This window comes from Zootoca vivipara, chromosome 7 (assembly GCF_965207765.1).
Source record: "Zootoca vivipara chromosome 7, rZooViv2.hap1.1, whole genome shotgun sequence".
NCBI lineage: Eukaryota > Metazoa > Chordata > Lepidosauria > Squamata > Lacertidae > Zootoca > Zootoca vivipara.
Window position 1 is genome coordinate 34,652,631 of NC_142590.1, and position 19,652 is coordinate 34,672,282.

Consider the following 19,652-nt stretch of genomic DNA (forward strand, 5'->3'; position numbering starts at 1 on the left):
ACATTCTGCATGGACTGGTTGCATGGCAACATGTACAAATGGCTTTATTAGGTCCATAAATTACCATATAGCATATATTCAACACAAAAAAACAGTGACAATTTGTTGTTGACAAAGGACAGCTGGACATATAAAGGGCCCCATTACCTTCAGTAGCTTAGGGCCTCATCAAACCTAAATCCGGCCCTGATGGAAGTGTATGTTAAGCAGAGCTTCATGGTGGAAAGCAACACACGAGGGCAAAATGGCAGAGGTGTGCAACTGACACACCATGGCTTTCCCACACATACCATAGAATATGACCCGAGGAAGAGATGGGCAAGATGCTCTATCCAGGCATCCCCAAACTTCGGCCCTCCAGATGTTTTGGACTACAATTCCCATCATACCTGACCACTGGTCCTGTTAGCTAGGGATCATGGGAGTTGTAGGCCAAAACATCTGGAGGGCCGCAGTTTGGGGATGCCTGCATGCTTTCTGAGGTATTTTTGCACATCTGTAGTCGAGGAATAGAAACTTTCATCTCCATTCTGTTGCGCCTTATTGAACATGGAAGAGTGTGTGCATGTTGTGTGCATGAGAGTACTTTGTGTTGTGCGTTTGAGCCTTGAGCTGCTTAAAAACACACCTGGGAGAATATAAGCACATGCATTGGTATAAGGTAAAATATTTATACCTGTGTTGTGACAGTGTGTCAAAGCACGCACAACTGCATTTTTGGTATGGGCCACTGGCAAATTTAAAGTTTATAAGTTGTGGCCTTCCCTCAGTTTTCAAAAGCTTTCCACATTTCATCCTTGCTATGATTTCCCCCGCTTAGTAATTTATTGTAGTTTTTGTTGTAAGCTAATGTTGAATGAAATGTTTGGATACAAGTGTGTCATCTTTACCCTAAAGGGGATGTAGTATTAGTCATAAAACAAGATAAAACTACTCCTGTAAGACTTGCTTCTTTTAATCATTCTACTGGCCATTAATTAAAGTAATTAAAGTCAGTGTGTGCCAGTAACATTTGCAAAACTATGTTCTCAACACCACGGCCTTTCTGCTTTAAAAGCATTTTTTGCAAATGCAGCACCAGAACGTGGGTGCTTTATTTCCATGGGACTGTGATGAAATCTGGATGCAATTTCCAGATATGGAAAAGGATACAAATTCTGAAGCTAAATCATATAACAGCTAGATTCTGGATATAAAATACTTTGGGGAGAGGTATGGACAGGGTGGGGGTGGGGAAGAGGCCAGCAATTCAACAATTCAAAAAACAAGATGTTGTCACTGGGCCTAAGCAAATATAGAGCTCCTGGGATTAACTTTGCAACAGACTTCTTTTGCAGACATCCCCCACCTGCATGAGCTTGCTTTTATAGACCTAGTATATATCTATATCCTCTATATCTCATGGTGGTTATACTCCCACATCCGTGGCAAGATCCTGCATACTGTTCTGTGGCAGAGAAGCTTTTTTAAAAAGCAAAGATGGAGAAATGAAAATGAATTCAAACTTTTTTCTGAACACCTAATATTTCAAATATTCTGCAGTTGCTGTTCAGAGGAATCTCTCAGGATTCAAACAGGAACATAAATTGTTCTGCTGGATTCCTCTACTTTAAAAGTCCCTTGTTAATTCACATCCAGATTTATGTAAAGATTATATTTTGTCTCACCAACTGTGAGCTGTGTGTGCAACAACTCTTGTGTTTGTTTGGGGGGATTGAATTTGTTTTTGTATGTTATGTAAAAGCTTTCTTCATCTCACATTTCCTTCATTGAAATTGCATTCATTTTGCGTTTCCTTCATGCGCTCATTTTGTTATTCAGTATAGTTTCAAATCTCCATTGAAATTTCCCCTTTCCCCCTTTATTTATTTATTTATCCATTGCTACAACAGAGCAGATATTGGAAGCCACCATCTAACCCCTCAGATGTCATCATGCAACATCATTCTGTTGCATTTTCAGCAAAAATTAGTAGCCACCAATGGAAAATGTGATAATTGCTGCAGCTGATGCCATTTTATCTTCCCAGGTATCCCAGAATTACCATGTTGGAAGCTTCTGGGGAGATGGGTGGCTGCCAAGAGCAGCTACTGCTTTCTGCTCTGCTGCCAGCAAAAACATGTAATCCCCACCCACTGGAAACCTTTAACAGTGCTTCCATTCTTCCATGTTTCATCCTCTGAGCATTGGGATGAATTTGAACTGGACCACTAGTTGTTTAGTTTTCCATTCATCACAAAACATATGCACACCCCTAGATGTACTTCAACTGTAATCTGTCAGAACAGTTGAAATCCTGTTACTAAACACATGCATATTTAGCACTACTGGGATAAAATGGACAATTCCACTCAGAAATGAAATTGGTTTGAAATCAGTTGTCCCACTGCGGACATAAAGATTATTTTGATGATTCAAGGTTGTTCTTCTCAGACACCAATTCAATACATAGTCTCAATGTATAATGTCTTGTCGTCCCCCCCCAGCATTTTATACTACCTCAGCAATATAAATGTTCTTACTTTTTCAAGCTCAAACAAGAATATGATTGGGTATATCGGCTGAATGAATCATCTACCCTCATAAAAATATGAAGTTATAAAAATTATTGCAGAAAGTTGCAGCTGCCCCATTGTGAAGTCAAAGGGTTTGTAGGCCCACAGAGAGACTGGGGTTTTGGTGAGTGATGATCCTTAGCGATTGAAGATCCAGCCAGAAGACAGACCTTTTCTGAGAATCGATGGATGTGGTTTTATGAGTAAGAGCTGCATAACCGGTCTCCAATATCATTAAATCTTTATGCTGTAGCAGTGCTTTGCATGTGCAATGTAAGAGAATGTGGCTGCTTTATTTCCTGTTGATGGAGGAAAATATTTGGAAAGGTGGGTAGGTAAATGTGCATACAGTGTTTTATTTATTTTTTCTTGCTCTGGGCATCACCCGTATGTTCTAAATAGGCTCTTTAAGTATTCAATTTGTTAATTGGTTCTGACACTTTCTTGAAGAGTTTCCTTAACCAGCTTGCAAAGCTGAAATGGTTGATAAAAGTGGAATACCACTGAGCCAAGCAGCTAATAATTAGTATTTGTACAACCCACATAGTACACTCCAGAAATTGTCGAATTCACCTCAGCCAGTCTTCGCCAGTATGGTCAATGGTCAGTTAAAACTCAGTTTTATTGCTAGCAGCCTCATTGTTCCTTGGGACACAACTGCATTGTATAGTGACTGGGCTGATAATATAGTGACTTGTGAAAGGTCACCCAGAGAGCTTCATGGTTGACCATCCAAACTTAATTCTACTCACTGCATGAATTCTTTTCTTGAGCAACTAAGAACATATGTGAGAACTCATAATTGTCTATTCAAGGGGTAACTAACTTGGAGCCCTCATGTTGCCGGAGTCCAGCTCCCACAAGCCAGCATGACCACGGTGAACAGTGATGGGAATTGATGTCAAGCTACATCTGAAGGCCCACAGATGCCCCATCCTTGTTTACCCCATTGAATGCATAAATGCAGAACTGGGCACAAGTAAGGCTCCAGGTCCGGCAAGAGATTTGGTCAGTAAGTGTACCAAGTCTTCTTGCATGTATTTCAAAAATAAAATCCTATTTTGCTGGTTTGTCAGATCCAAGACTCGTGCAGTATTCACAGATCTGCCACGTCCATTGTCATATTCCCCTCCCCCCCAGTCCTTAACTCACTGCAGGGCAATTCCCAGTTCCAGCTGTGATGCTTGATTTGTAAAAGTGCCCCTCTATTGAATCTTTGTGAAAGGTAAGGAAACTATTAAACTGTATGAGGTAAGCTTTAAATTAGCTGCTTTTTTCTGTTAGCAGGATTAGACAGGATTTTGTCCTTTAATTTAGCTGTTTTTCTGAACTTACATTTGCATCTCTCAAGCTTCATAAGGTATAGTTTAAAATACTGTTTTATATTTCATTTATTTGAAGAAAGACGAAATGATTATTTAAAGTGTGATGGTTTGTGACATTTCTTCCTCTGTATGTCCATGTTGCAGAAACCATATTTTCACCACAGTTTGCAAAATGTTGATTCTTTGGCAGAGTCCTCCCCCCCCCATATTATCCAATTGATAGTGTTGAACTGCTTTCTTGTCTTCATTAGCTCCCTTGTGAATGCCTGTTCCTATTTAAGTGTTGTTGTTTTTTAAAAAAGCACACAACTTTTACCTCAAGCAAGAAGAAATTTGATACTTGGCATTAACCATTTTTTCTTTTGCGCAAGACAACGGGCTCAGTTTTTCCTCAGAGCATGGTTTTCACTGCCAGTATTCTATATTTAACATACACACAATTGGCTTGTATTTTGAAGATGCTTAAAGCATCCACAAATTAAAATATAAGCAATTTGGCTTGATATTCAAAATACATCTCATGAGAACTTTTGATCTGTTTAGCAACAGTGACTAGAATAGTAGTAGTAGCAGTAGTAGAAATAAATCAATAAATCAATAAATAATTGAAGAGCCCAAGAGGGGATTGAATTGTTTTTCCTCAGACAGGAGACTCATTACCTCATTGCATGGCAAATAACTCTGGAAAATGAAGGGGGAAATTTCAAAACAGTTTGTAGAGTCATGAAAGTAAGCAGTACACAGAAAAACATAAAATAGCTCACTTTGTGAGATTGATCTGGGGACAGTTTGGGGATGGATGACGCTTAACAATAGTCTCAAATAACTAACAACAATAGTCTCAATTGACTTATTGTGTAAGGAAGGCTAGCAGGATGTGGCGCTTAATTCCCCTTGAGTTTTTCAGAACATTGATTATCATTCCGAAAATATGCATGTTCTTCTTTAAAACTATGTTTTAATAACCAGCAGCATATAATAATCAGAGTTTAATATCACTCTGGTGGTGTCTGAAATACAAAAATGCACTTAGCTTCTGCATAAAGTAGTCTGTGTTACTACGTTTACATGCTTACCTTAGTGCAACATCCTCAATGAGTAGATTACTAAAGTAATACAGTAATCAAATGCATGCAATGAAAACAAAATATGTATTAAAACAGCGTCTAAATGTTACCTTGTATATTTTAAAGACATAACCATATAGTTAAAAAATGAGAAACAGACAAGAAATAAAAAGCAGGATGTATTTTTCACTTCTGCTATACAAAGACAACATTTTTGTGCAAAAGATTTTGAAAAAAAAGTACTGTCGAGTGTCTGAAAGATTTGTGTATATAATCCATACAAAATTATTTTAATAAGAAAGTCTAAGAGGTTGTAATTTACACAGTATTTTTTCAAACATTACAGTGGTTTCAAAATAATCCAGATTGATTACACCTGAATAAAATTCAGTAATAAAAAAGCAATTTTCTAGTAAAAAGTTAATTCTAATTCACATTATTTGAAATGACATACAAAAGTTATCATAGAAAATTTCTAAAAAATTGTTGTGTACAACTGATGGAATGTAGGCTTCCCATTTCAGGGTTATCACTACAAAAGCTATTTATTGTACTTGAAATAATAAATATTTTCGGGAAAACTGATTGTCTGTTATAAAATAAGAATTTAGAATTTTCTTTAATTAAAGGGTTGCATAGCAACAAAGGGATACAAAAATTCTATTGCAACTACAGATATAATGTCAAGAAGTATAATTTTCACTCACTTATTGTATGCAGTTCCAAGAGGGTTCTATTGCTTGTCCTAGTTTGTGCATGAGTTTAGACGTATCACTAGACAGAAACTGTTTACATACTCAAAACTGAATATGTCTGAACAAAATTCTAAAAAGGAATTGTCGTTTTGATAATATATTGCTGATCCACTACACTTCTGATTTGCGGATGCTGTTTAAAGGGGGGAAATAATAAAAGTCAATGCCCAATGTGTGCCATTAGAATGAAATACAAGCAACTTTATCACTGTGATTGGTTTCACCCTATCTCTGGATCAGGTGCTTGTGTCTTGTGGTACCCTCAAACCACATTAGACCAAAAAAGACTACAACTTCCATTCTACAGGAGCATACTTAATCGTCCTCAACATTTGTCTTAACCTCATTCATTCATAAAAGTGACCAATATTAAAATGGGTTTTTAATAAGATTGCTGAGACAGAAATTACTTGGTTTAAGTAATTGTGATTAAATAAAACGTATCACAGTTAAGTTTCTTTTTCACTCACACACACAAAAATTTCTTTCTCCTTGGTAGCTGTAAAATAAGGGTTCATCCAAGATATTGAGTGTTAACTTATTTTTAAAAAATACGGTTGGCACCTCTTTATCCTGTTAAGCACAAATAAACTTCACAGAAGATACTTATTGCAAATATCTCTTTATACAGCCAGAAAAATCTCCAATAAAATATTTGAATATAAATCTCCTCTAAAAACGTTCTATATTGTAGACATTCCGTATTGTAAATAGGTTTATTTACAAAAGTCTTGTTTATTTACATCTCTGCTGAAATCACGGTCTCATTATGTCCATGAATACTGGAATCTCCTAATAGAGATGTCTGTTTGGAGTCAATTTTGTAGGGTTTTTGAGTTTTGTTTCCAAAAACGGTTATACTAATCCCACTTGGATGACTCTGCATAGACATATGAGACAGCAAAGGAATATTTGCATCCTGATTAGATCCTGAAGAGGGTAAGCTAGTCACATGCCCGGTGCTGGTTGATCCACTCGCACTACTTGGCGAACGACTCTTTGGTGGAGGACAGTGCTGAATTACTCTGGGTGGGCCTGCAGGCTGGTAGTGAGCAGCTGGGAAAGCAGCATATCCAGGAGGAATTGGATATCCATTTATAGGAATAAATCGCTGGCTTTGAGGTATTGGTGGGCCAATAAATCCAGCAATTTGGCCTTGTGGTATACCCTGTGCTGGAAACATGTAGTTAGGGTACCTAGGGTTACTCAGGTTGCTAACTGGGCTTGCACTGAGAGAAGTTGTCTGAGTGGTAGCATTTCCACCAGAAGGAGTAGTAGAACTAGTGTGACTTGACAGCCCCTCCCAAGAACGCAGCCTGGCATGGATATCTTTAAACCTTGGTCTCCGAGATGGCAGCTCATGCCAACATTCAGTCATTAAGCTGTACATTCTGGGAGGGCAGTCTTCAGAGCATGGCAAAAGTTGTCGCTTCCTAACCATTTCTATGACCTCTTGGTTACTAAATCCATAATAGGGCTGGAGACCAAAGCTGAAAATCTCCCACAGGACAACACCAAAGGACCAGATGTCTGAATCGGAAGAGAATTTGCCATACAGAATTGCCTCTGGGGGCATCCAACGAATGGGTAAGAGGGACTTGTTTTGAACTCTGAAATAATCTGCAGAGTAGATTTCCCTTGACAGTCCCAAATCAGAAATCTTCACGTGCAGCTGTTCTCCAATTAAAATATTTCGAGCAGCCAGATCCTTGTGAACAAAAAAATGACTTGATAAGTATTCCATCCCTGCTGCAATCTGGACTGCTACGTGCAGAAAATCTCCATGATCTAAGCTAGATTTTACAGTACCATCCTCATCACTGCTGCACCCAACATCTGAATGTGGTGATCGCATTATAAGAAATTCATGCAGGTCCCCTTGATTCATGTACTCAAAAAGCATGCAGACTGGCTGCTCCTGAGTCACAACGCCAAGAAGGCAAACGATGTTGGGATGATGCAGTTCTGCCATCAGACAGGCTTCCTGTTGGAACTCTGCCCACAGTTGCGGATTGTTGCAGTCCTTTAGGGTCTTAATGGCAACCAGCTGAGCATGATCCATGCCTGGTAGATAAAGATGTCCCTTGTAGATTTTGCCAAAGGCACATTCACCCAACTCTTCCATAAAACGGACAGCAGATAGAGGCAGCTCTTTGGCTTTGCTCTGTTAGAAAGAAGACAACATGTCAATAATAAATCTGGATGATGGCTAAAATCTCAGTGCCATACGTCTGATACTGTAGGAGGATACTATACTAAGAGTTGTGTTGCAGTGGTTTTCAATACACCCCTTCCCATTTTTTTTTACTTTATAGATACAGGGTTAAAAATAATTCTATCATAAAGCATTTGAACTTCAATGTTTCCATTCATGAAGTAGGTGACAGTAATTGAGCAGGGAACTCAATGTTCAGGACCTTTAGGAAATTAAGTTTCCTGTACTTGAGATCCTTGCTACTCTCACTCCAATTTTGCCAAAGCGGTATTGCAATCAAAAGAATACAAAGAAGAAAAGGGGAGGAGCAGAAAGCCCCAATGCACTTTTATTGTTATTTGAAAGTGACACTCAGGACTGAATTCTAATTTTTCTAACCATTTACAAATTTTAGATAAATACTGTGTGAATTAATATATCGCAGAGGCATTTAAACAAGCAGCCAGTTGACTGTGCAGTGATGGCAGGAAATTAGCTGTATTGTTGAGACACAGATGGTTTATATTATACAAATCCTTTAGGCTAAAACTTGTTTAGGTCTGGCATATTGTAAATTATATTTTAGTAATGAAAGTGAAATGACCTCTGTCTGACCTCATGCAGGATTGTCTGTTTTAACCAACCTAGTGGAAAAGTATGAAAGAAAATGAAGTCATAAAGTTTTGGCAGGAAAAGGGTTCATTTTAAGTTAAGCAGTTATAAATCTGCTTAGTTTTTGTTTGACGGGTATTTGTCATATGGTGGTGTACAAAATGCAAAGAAGTGTAAAACATATGAGGCACCATGCCAACGTAAACCAAGTACAAAGGTAATTTATCAGGGACACTTTAACTCTATCAGTTGCTTCTATTAAATGAATGACAAGAGTGGACACAATTTATGATATTATACTAAGCATGTAGCAAGTGCCTTGAGTTAGGGATTACTCTGTAGTAAATGTGCTTAGGATGGCAGCTGGCTAACAGTGCAATCTTATACATAGCCACTCACATATAAGCCTCACCAAGTCCAATAGGACTAAGCTCAAAGTAAATGAGTACAGGATTTAGTCTCATGTACAAAACTGGGGATTTGGTTTATTTCTTGTTTTTATTGAATCAGTATATGTCCAAACTCAATACAATTTTATATTCACAGAAGAAAGAAAATTCTATGGAGTGGAGACAATTGTAATATTGTCCTACTAGTATTTGTGAAATGCAGTCAGCTGGTATTGACACATCATTAGGAAAACTATTGCACCCAAAAGAGCTGGAAGAGACCAAAATAGCAAAGGTTCTTTGAACTAGAATACTAAGTGGAAACATTTCTCTTTTATGACATAGGCATATAAAGTAGATTTCACCAACAATACCTTTGGTTTGTATGCATTCAGCATAGACATCTCTACGTTCTGTCCTCTGACATGCTTAGGCTGCCTTTGCACTGGAGGGGAAGAAGACTTCTGGTTGTTGCGGCAAATACAGATGAAGAAAAATAGTAAGGCAATAGCCAGGGGAATTGTAACACTTGGCACCAGTATATAGAGGATTTCCATTTTATTCTTTTCCTTGGAGTCTTTTGTGTCTAAAAAAGAGGGGTGGGAAACAACGGTAAGAACAGCATAAAATCTCATGCTAAAGAGTGCAGTTTTGTACATGAAATAAAATACAAGTTTTGTGTGCCACATGAACTGTTTCTGATGACTGTTCTATTTCTTGACTGAGCAGCAATAATACAAGATAGTTGTGTGCTATTAAGTTTGAGTGCAGTTTATTTGAAGGCACTTCGAGCTTCCAGTGGATAGCCACATATCCTATTTGGAAAAAAGCCAGCTAAATCCAAACCATTATCATAAGAATTTATTCAGAAACCATGGGGTATGAAGTGAACTTGGAGGAACATTTTTTAAATCCCCAACAAATAATTATATTCATATTAGTGTTGTATTTCATGCTTCTCTGAAAGGCCTGACACATGGCAAAGGTATTCTTTAGGAAAAACTTGACAGCAGATGACAAAGAATTGAGATAACCTGGACCAAAAAGATAGATACCCACCCAAACTGGCTATGGTTGCCCTGTAATCGGATAGATTAAACATTTAAGAAAAACAAGAGCTTAGTGCATAGTTAATTGTTTTAGTAATGCTGTCTTTTGGCAGAGCAGCAGTTTTGCAGCTCAAAACTGCCTTAATGGGGTGAGGGGAAGTAAAACCAATTGTTTTCTCTGCAGAGAGTGGGTTTATGTAAGTAACATCACAAAAATGTCCATCTGTGGTGCCAATGCTATAACCCATAAATGGGCTAGGTGCCTCTCAATGCCTTCCACACACACAAAAATTGGCTGAGACTTTTTGATTATACTGAAAAGTTGCCAACATATTTGGGAAGCCAGACAGGTATACAATGCCTTGGCCAAACCAAATGGGGTGGAATGTTTTCCATATCTTTTCAGAAAAAGCCACATAGATAATGTATACTATTTCAGAGAGCCAACAGATACTAGAGTTTAGAACCCTGAAGGAATGAGGCACTGCATTATCTTAACTGTGACATGAACTTCATTCCTAAAATTCAAGTGCAGGCTAGTTCTCAAATTTCTTTTAAGTAGTTCTAATTGTGCTTTTCTAGGTATGGGCAAAAGCACAACTCTTAATCTCTGGCTCTCTGATTCATTATGATTTTTTGTGTGCCATCCATTGGGTAATTAGTGGCACTGTTTGAATGTATGACCTATGACAAATGCTGAGAAAGTATAGCATATAGGCTTCCATTGTATACATCGATGGGTTTATATCTCCCACTCTTGGGTGTGTGTTGTTCTTTTTAAAATATTTGAAAAAATGCCAAAGGTGTTGAGTAACATTCTGTGTACAGTTCAGAAGACCCTAATGCTTCATGGTGATAAAATGGAGCTGGTTTAAAAGGACAGGAGGGAGGGAGGGAGGGAGGGAGGGAGGGAGAGAGAGAGAGAGAGAGAGAGAGAGAGAGAGAGAGAGAGAGAGAGAGAGAGAGAGAGAGAGAGAGAGAAAGAAAGAAAGAAAGAAAGAAAGAAAGAAAGAAAATGAGACAGGTGACAAAAGAGTTGAGAGAGCCTATTGTTGTAGGTGGCATTTTGGACTTTCCAAGTGTCCAAGTATGCCATAAAGCCCACTTAGAATAGGTCAATCTGGTGGTCTTCTGTCTTTTGCAATTGAGTAAGCAAGCCATGCAACAGAGAAAGAAAGTCACTTGCATCTGTTGTAGGTATTTTATGTACACCTAAGTCTTGCATACCAGGTATAAGGGCCAGATGAAGGAAGGGAACGCCCTGAAAGATCCTCTGGAAAGGATGGTAGTGGTGTGCGAATGTTATTTAGTCCTCCTTAATTATTAACCTTGTGTTTTTATATGGCATATTTTCTTTTTGTTTCTGGTATTCTCAGCTACTACGTGCCCCCCCCCCCAAATCATGGGAAAGAAAGAGATGTACATGTAGATATTATACGTACGGAGGAGAGTTGCTCTTATTTGTTCTTGATCATGCACACTTTGGAGTGTGGTGGGGAGGAAGTTAATGGAAACTTCCCTCTCTTGTAAGATGCTTGTTTGTGTAATACAAATGTATCTTTTTCCATTTTTAAAAATGCCTAAGGCTGTGAGCTTATCTTTTTAATTTCTCCAATATTAAAAGATAATGGTCTTCCCCAACTTTAACCTCATGGGGACTACACATTACTCCTGGATTGCAAACAGCTGATCTCTGCTGACACCCACCTCCCACACACTCCTGAAGCAGCCATAACAAATGCTGGACACTAAGGCATGGTGCCAAAAGAATTGGGGGTTCCATCCAGAAAAACCAAATGCTGGTCTAGTTCAAGCCCTGGCCAGAGAGGTGAGTGGGAGCTTGAACATTAGGCTGACACATCTTGACAGGTAAAGTCAGACAAGTCGGAAGAGAAGATGTGAACTACTAAGTCAAAGAAGCCATATGTAGCAAAGTGATGAAAGATGAGAGAGACCAAGACCATCACAGCCACTTGATGAATCTTTCAAGGATAAGAAAAGAACAGAGACTCAGAATTTTTGGCAGCAAAACCTGTAGTAACATTTCACCTCTTTCCCTCCTTGTTTAATAACAGAAGGAAGTACATGATAGGATGCACATGCTGAAGCTCAAGGAAGTACATGTTTCGAAAGCATTTTAAGTTCAACTCTAGCTGTATTTGACATTCCCTTTTAATTCTGCCCTGTCATATTTGAAGGTTTCAACAGAAGACATATCGAAAGTCTCAAGGACAGTGTTTCCGGAATGATACTATTGTTTCATGATAGTCTTCATCAGCCAATATTTTTCACAAGAATATGTAAGTAAGATTCATGCTATGGATCAGTGCTCACTAGTAGAACTTTTAAAATACTTTCAGGGTTGCTTTAAGGGCTGTGGTGATTTTATCCTGTGGATAAATTATAATTGTAGGATCGGAAGTTTGTTAAACACACTCAGGTGTTTATCTTGTAGAGAAATGTTCTGGAAACCTATTGTTTGAATGTAACGTTCTCAGTTCAGCAATCTAAGTTTTGATGGAGCAGAATTGAACTTGGGTGCTCCCATCTTCCCTTCTCATCTCATGCACTGGCTTCAAAGGAGACTTCAGGGGAGGTTATTGAGGGCTCCTAGTCACGATGGCTGCATACTACTACCTCCAGTATCATAACTACCCATTGCTGGGAAGTATACAAGTGAGGACAATGCTGTGGTACTCATGCCCTGCTTGTGCGCATCTAGTTGGCCACTGTGAGAAAAGGATGCTGGACTGGATGAACCTTTGTCCTGATCCAGCAGGGCTCTTACATTGGTATGATTTCCTGGTTGGTTAAACCATGGCTTGCAATAACATCTGGAGCAAGAAACTGGTTTAAGTGCTCACAACAAACCACAATTTCAAACTACAGTTCGATCTTGGTTTGTAGAGATCCATTTCAGTGATAAGGCAGTTTCTCAGTTCAGAAGTCATGGGAAACTGTAATTTAATAAACCAGAAGTCAGAGGTGAGTATGGGAGAGGGGCTCAAGTTCATCGCTTGTTCCTGCTTTAATAAATGTTTTTTCTTGGTCTGGCAACTTCATGCATGAACCAGACCAGTTCTTTAAAATACACATTAGATTTATATATTTAGATGTAGTACTATATATCAGTATGACATGGTGGGCAAAAGTATGTATGCCTGCTAAGCTTAGCTAATGTATGTAAAATGTACATTTCTAGGTACGGGTTGATTAGAGAAAAATCACTCCTTATATTCTTCTTTCCCTTTTTATATAACTTCACATCAGAAGGTGGCAGGCAGGAGCTGCTTATGGTTAAAATTAGCTAGTACTGGTAGATACAATCGTAACACTGTACCTAAGCTGGCAGCTTCACAACTATTTCAGATCTTCTTGGGCCTACTAAGGAGAGTGGAACTATCAAAAAACTAGAATATGGGGGGGGGGGTATTCTCCTCCCCTTGGTGGCTCGTTTCCTTAGGGAGGAAGCAGAAATTTTCGGAATACTTCTTCACCACCATAGTATCATAGCCATAATGATTGCACCTTTGCAATCTAAAATATCTTACTCCTGCTATTGTACATCAGGAGTCTCCAGTCAAGTTGAGATTATTTTAGTGTCCTTTCTTCTGAAGCTTCATGCACAAATTATTCACCAATTATGTAGAATTATGGTAATACCACAAGCCTTGTTAGTTTTGAATAGATCTCAATTGAGTGAGTTTCCTTATTCAACCTGCCATCAATTCTGAGTATTCTGTTTAGGGACATTACAGTCCCAAGATATGCCACACTTCAGTAACATTGTACACATTTCAAAATGCCGAACAGTGGAACCATTAATGTGAAAATTCTCCAGTCCAAATTAATAACATACTTTTCTGGAAAAGAGAGGCTGCTTTGCATCTTACTTCTTACAGAGCTATTTTTAGTAATATCCAAGCTGATAAAATAATAATTGAAGTCAGACACATACACTATAGACCTGACGGGGAAATGGTATCAAGCTGCAGAATTCACAACAATATGGGTGGTAAAACTGGCATGTCAGCCACAAAAAACAATTTCAACGCAGCCCATGGGCAACTGTAGAAAGTGAATATGTTTCCTTGTATGTGTATGGGTCTCTTTTGATAAGCAGGCTGGTGTGGTCTCACAGTTCCCAGAACCTGCCAGCAGCTTCCATGGAGATCCAATATGTGGATGCTGCTTAGTATTAAGAAAGCTTCCCTGCCTCAAACTTTTTGAAGTCCAACAATGGAGAAGATAAGACACGATCCATCAGACTCTTGTAATTATAAGGAAGCCTGGATTGTCGCTTGCCTTCAGGCCTTTGTGTTCCTCATCCACACCTCTTCTGATGGCTGCTCACCAGCAGAATGAGTCCTCCTCAACTCTCTGCACCTTATTCATCTTTGCTGTAGGGCTGAACCCTCGCCATCATTGTGTCAACTGTGGTTTTTGAGAATTCCTTTTGCTACACCTAGACTTGGGCTTCTCTTTCAAAATGGGAGAGTTCTACTACACTTACCACAGGCAGGGATGTCACAAAGCTCAGATTTAAAATTTTCATCTAAGGTGAAGCACCATGGAGCCTCCTTCTGATTCCCTGGGTTTCGACAATAGGAGTGTCCCCCATTCAGCTCTGGGTATCGTACAGCAGTGAACGTGTGCGTGTGGGGGTACTGAGAATTCCATGGCTGGCACTGTCGCCCAGACTTTGTGACACTCATTGTCCCTCGGTAGTCTGCTCCTGTGCTGTTGTAACATTTGTGATCTGTAAATGACAACAGAGGTTCAATTGTGGTGAATTGGGGGTACTGTGCACATACTGATTGGTGTAATAACATGAAAGTGAGAGAAGGTATCATTCTGCTGACCCGTGTCCTTCAATTTAATTCAGGTTCTCAATTTGCAGAGGCCATAATGCTAGGCTTGCTATTCATTCATATACAGTACTTGAGAACATATAAAGGTTAGGTTTCGGGAATAATAATAATAAAAAACACTTATCCCAAATATTTTAGAATAAAAGACATATAAGAAATCAAAACTGCCCTGGAAACCTGAAATTAATCCCTTACTTTGGCATGAAAGTAAAGAGCAGCTGTGAGATCCAATTGTTGTTGCGCTATCTTAGAAATACAGCCATTTGATATTATGTTAATTCTAATCAGTCTGTGATCTAACATGAACTCTACTTAGTGTCTGGAGTCAGGCCTACTAATGTAGCAAATAAGCACTGCATAGCAACCTTTGGCCCTTTAAGAAGTCTTTACTTACCATTAGTAGTGCCATTTACTTTAATGAAATGGCTAATGTGGATTTTAATGAGCAAGGCTTGGGATACCAGACACTAACTGGTGTAAGTAAAAAAAGCAGTTCAATAAATAATAATGGTTAATTTATATTTTGAAATGCACTATTCTAAATAAACAGTTTATAAACTTAATCCAAATAAATGGGTGGGTGCATTGGAAGATAGATTATGGAATAATGAATGGGGCTTCCTACCGGGCTGTTAATTGAAAATATGAACTTCTGTGACCACAAAGCATATTACTAATTCTTCTTGACATTTAGTCCTATGCAAAGATGGATACAACATTTTGTATGCAATACATCAAGTTTACAGCTATCACTCACTCTTGTTGATCGGATCTGCCATAGGGATGCCAATGCGGATACAATTTACAGCTTCTGGGCTATCAGGCTGTGGAAGATCTTCGCAATTAGGCAGCTTTAAACGCATCAGAATCATCGGGTTGGATCTTGCAAAGATGTACTCAGTTTGGCAAAGGACATTTTCCAGAATTTCACACTCATCACGGCACAGATCCCGTGGCTTTGCAGCTGAAGAAGTCTCATCGCAGTATGGGAAAGCGTAATGGCAGAGTGAAGGAATGGCAAACTGGGAACATTTATCAGATAAATGACTGGAGGTTCCAATCATAGTGAAGGCAGCTGTAATATACACATACCAAAAAAGTTTAGGCAATACAATGTGAAGCAACATATTCAGCACCATAGTGCTTGTTCATAGCCTAACCAGGGGTCAGCAAAACATTTTCAGCAGGGGACTGGTCCACTACCTTGTGGGGGGCCAGACTATATTTTGAAGGGGGGGAAATGATGCAAGAGCCCCCTGAGCCCCGGTGGCTGCTTGCCTGTGTCCTGCGAGCGGCAGGAGCTGGCGGCAGGGGGGCGATGAGTAGCGTGCAAAAGGGCCCTGGAGAGAGGCTGCTTAAAATGGCAGCCGCTGGAGCGCTGCTGCTGCTGGCAACAACAAAGCCCAGTCCCCTTACTTCTCTAGGCAAGGCGGGGAGAAGCCAGGAGGAGAGAGGGAGGGAGGAGGCGCTGCCACCGCCGTGTGAGTGAGAGGGGAAGAATGTGCGCTTGGTGATCTACGCGGTGATTCCCAGACTGTCCACGGGCCGGATCCAGAAGGCAATAGGGCCTGATCCAGCCTGCGGGCCTTAGTTTGCCTACCCATGGCCTAACCATTTCCAAAATAACATACGTAATGGGAAGTCTATCTCTGTGGAGATGAAAGTCCGTTCCGTTTGAAATTTTCAAAAATTATTTCACATTGAATATTGACAACACTGCATGAATTGTGACCTGACATGCTGAAGGTCGCCTACTATAGACTCCCTTCTCTTTTTGCTGCCTGTGTGGAACTGAAACAGGGTAGTTGTTAAGCAACTAGCAGGTTACAATACAAGGCCTGAGTTTGATGGGCTGACTGACAAATTGTGAAGCTCTGCTTTAAGGGACACTGGTCTATAAAGTAGACATTGGGTGGAATCCAACTGATGGCCTTCACAACTCAAGGAAGGGGTTGTGGACACCTTCACTAACAAAAGAACCCTACAGCTGCTGCGTAGAAGGTTTTCTACACTGTTCTGAAGGTTTCCCCAACTCTCTGGAGCTGATGGGGTGGGGGGAGTTACTTGGGGGCTGCAGGGAGGAGGAGTAAGCAATGATAATTTCCCATCCTTTTCCATTAGCAGAGGTGTTCACAGGAGCAAAAGCCCCTTTTATAAGTGCAGGGGCACCACTGGACTTCACCCCTAGTGACATTGACATAGCTGTCAAGTTTTCCCTTTTCTCGCGGTGAAGCCTATGCAGCATAAGGGAATTTCCCTTTAAAAAGGGAGAATTTGACAGCTATGTCATTAATGCAGCTGGAGTTAAGTCATTATAAATTTACCATTCTATTTTCAATAGAACTTAAGCACCACTAACTTTGTCTGTAGCATTTGTATTTATTATAAAGTTAAATGGTTGTAAAAATATACACACAGTTGATAAAGCTAAAATTATATACAAATATATTTTCATTTTACATCTTTTTAAGCATCAGTTTCATTTCATGGTAGCGTTTCCAAAAGTTGTAATGTTTCTTTCCTTAAGAATATATTTACACAGAGCTAACCATATATTCTGCTGCCTTAAACATACTAAATCCCAAGCAAGTTTGCTATTCTGTAGATTATGGTAAGGTCAAGAATGATGGCAATCTAGCTGAAAATAGAAGGAAGCAAACTTTACATACCAGTAATCTGATTTTCTATTTCACCCTGCATATGCAAGGACTCCATATAAATGGTTCGGTTTCCAATAAACCTTGCACATGCTATTCCTCTGTATGGCTGACAAAATCCATCTTCTTCATATTCATCACTAGAATCAAATAGGCACAACTTAATTACACTCTGATGAGCATTGTGGAGGCTGTTCTCAGTAAAGAAGTAGGGTGTCATGGAACCTTAAGGACCAGGAGAAACTAAGCAGCGTATAGAAATAAACAGTGTGAGTAAACAATAATATTCAAAGCTGGATAGATCCACAGTTGCCTCAAGCTACGAGTGCCATGGAAAGTCTAGGAAACAGCATCTCACACCAAGGTTTATTTCCGCTCTATGGAAGCTCCAGCCTTTGTGACTAATTAGGCCCACCAGACCTCCCCATTTGGCTTGCAGGACAGTTTTGGCCAAGCCACATTCACCTGTCCTACACCTGACATCAGATATGGAGCAAGTAAAACCCTGGGCATTTGGAAAGAAGTATCTCCCCTAGGATCCCTTTAGAGGGATTTCAATTTTCCTGGAAGGGGGGCAGGTGAAGACTTCCAGCTCACACACACCCCGACCCTGACTAAGGATCCAACCCAATGCCTAATCTGCCAAAAGTTGTGACGATTGCTATGAATTAGGCATAAAAAAGCCCAGACTCACCCAATTTTGTCTGGGGGAGAAAATTCCGCCTGGGCCCCAAATATGGCAACCAGATGCTTCCATAGCAAAGTCATACCCCTGACTCGCCCCTTGGAGTCACAGTCCTGCTGTACAGGAAGGGAGGGAGGGAGGGAGATCCAGCTCTAACTGAGGAGCTGGGTCCCATGGCTGCTGGAATTTATGGCTTGGAAGAGGACCTGAGTGAAGACTCCAGTCAGCCATGTCTGACTCCCACTTTCTGCTGCAGGGTTGCCCGCTATTGGTCCAATTTAAGGGTGGACCCAAATTCAAAAAATCTGTGGTTGCTGGGAGAGGATATGGCCCATTGGACATTTGGGAGATGGAAGAAGTGACCTGGCAATGGCTGCGAGATGCGCTAGGACGCAAATGCTGCGCCATGCCAGAGAAAGCGAGTGCACTTTAAATTTAAAAGAAATAAATAGAAGGAACTTTGAGAAGAAATGCATTCATTTGATTTACAAAACTGGAGATGAAATAAGTGGCAAAGAGTCTGTTCAATTGGGTAAGATTTTATGGGCTTTTAGATAGATAATTTTAATGTTATATATAGCAGAACATACCAACACACATGTATTAAAACCATAAGATTTATTTTCATATTCTTGAACTCTGCCATATTCTGTAATGTTGTTCCAACTCTATGTGGAGCAAAATGTAAAAGCTTTTGCTTGGCAAGAAAACATTAATGCAAATGGATAAATAATATTCTGTCATACTTTCCAAAAGAGTACAAAATAGTTACTTGTGTCCAACTTAAAACTGAATACATGCTCACTCTGTTTCATGACAAAAATTTGGAAATTCAGAGCTTATATTTTACTTTGGAAGGGGAGAGAGAAAATGATCTCAGGTGCTGTTTTTGTATTTTTTGAAGTATGCTAATATGTGGCCAGGGATTCTTTGAGAGGAATGGTGGGATATAAATCAAACAAACAAACAAACAAACAAGTAATACAAGATGCAGTTCTGAAACTTAGGTTTTTGCTTTGTCCACTTATAAAGTGAAATTTCTAAAGCCTGCATGGAACTACATTGTCTGAATGCATATTGTACCAGGTACATTAGACTACACTTTTGTAAACTGCAAAAATGTATCCTTCTTAATGTGTGGTCACTATCAAATCTACTGTCCACTGGAATCTTTTAGATAATGACACAATTCCACAAGGATCCCATTGTTATTGACTGAAGTAGTTTCTATATGTTCTGGTATAGGTTAAGGTGCAGACAGTTTCACGTGAGTTATCTGTAGCAAAAAGTTGACATAATTTAATGGCTCATATGATACCTTAGAAGAACAGCTAATGAAAAATCCAATTTCATCAGTGAACAAAGCAAGGTAATTTCACTGTTAAAGAATCCATGGCAGATGGCCAACACCTAAATACGTTTATTTGAGATCCATGCATTGCAGAGGGTTGGACTAGAAGACCCTTGGGGGCTCCTTCCAACTATGATTCTAT

At 39.5% G+C, this 19,652-nt stretch overlaps 1 protein-coding gene across 2 annotated transcripts in view; it reads right to left on the reverse strand.

The window, feature by feature from the left end:
• Positions 1-5,113: 5,113 nt before the first annotated feature.
• ROR1 (ROR family WNT receptor 1) overlaps positions 5,114-19,652 on the reverse strand; it is a 157,356-nt gene continuing 142,817 nt past the window's right edge. For both annotated transcript variants that reach the window (XM_035121572.3, XM_088673949.1), the window contains exons 5-9: positions 17,487-17,614; positions 15,575-15,892; positions 14,460-14,705; positions 9,272-9,483; positions 5,114-7,866 (exon numbers count right to left, since the gene is read on the reverse strand). In XM_035121572.3, coding sequence (XP_034977463.2) covers positions 6,442-7,866; positions 9,272-9,483; positions 14,460-14,705; positions 15,575-15,892; positions 17,487-17,614 — 2,329 coding nt within the window. In that variant the 3' untranslated portion in view covers positions 5,114-6,441. The remainder of the gene's footprint in view (positions 7,867-9,271; positions 9,484-14,459; positions 14,706-15,574; positions 15,893-17,486; positions 17,615-19,652) is intronic.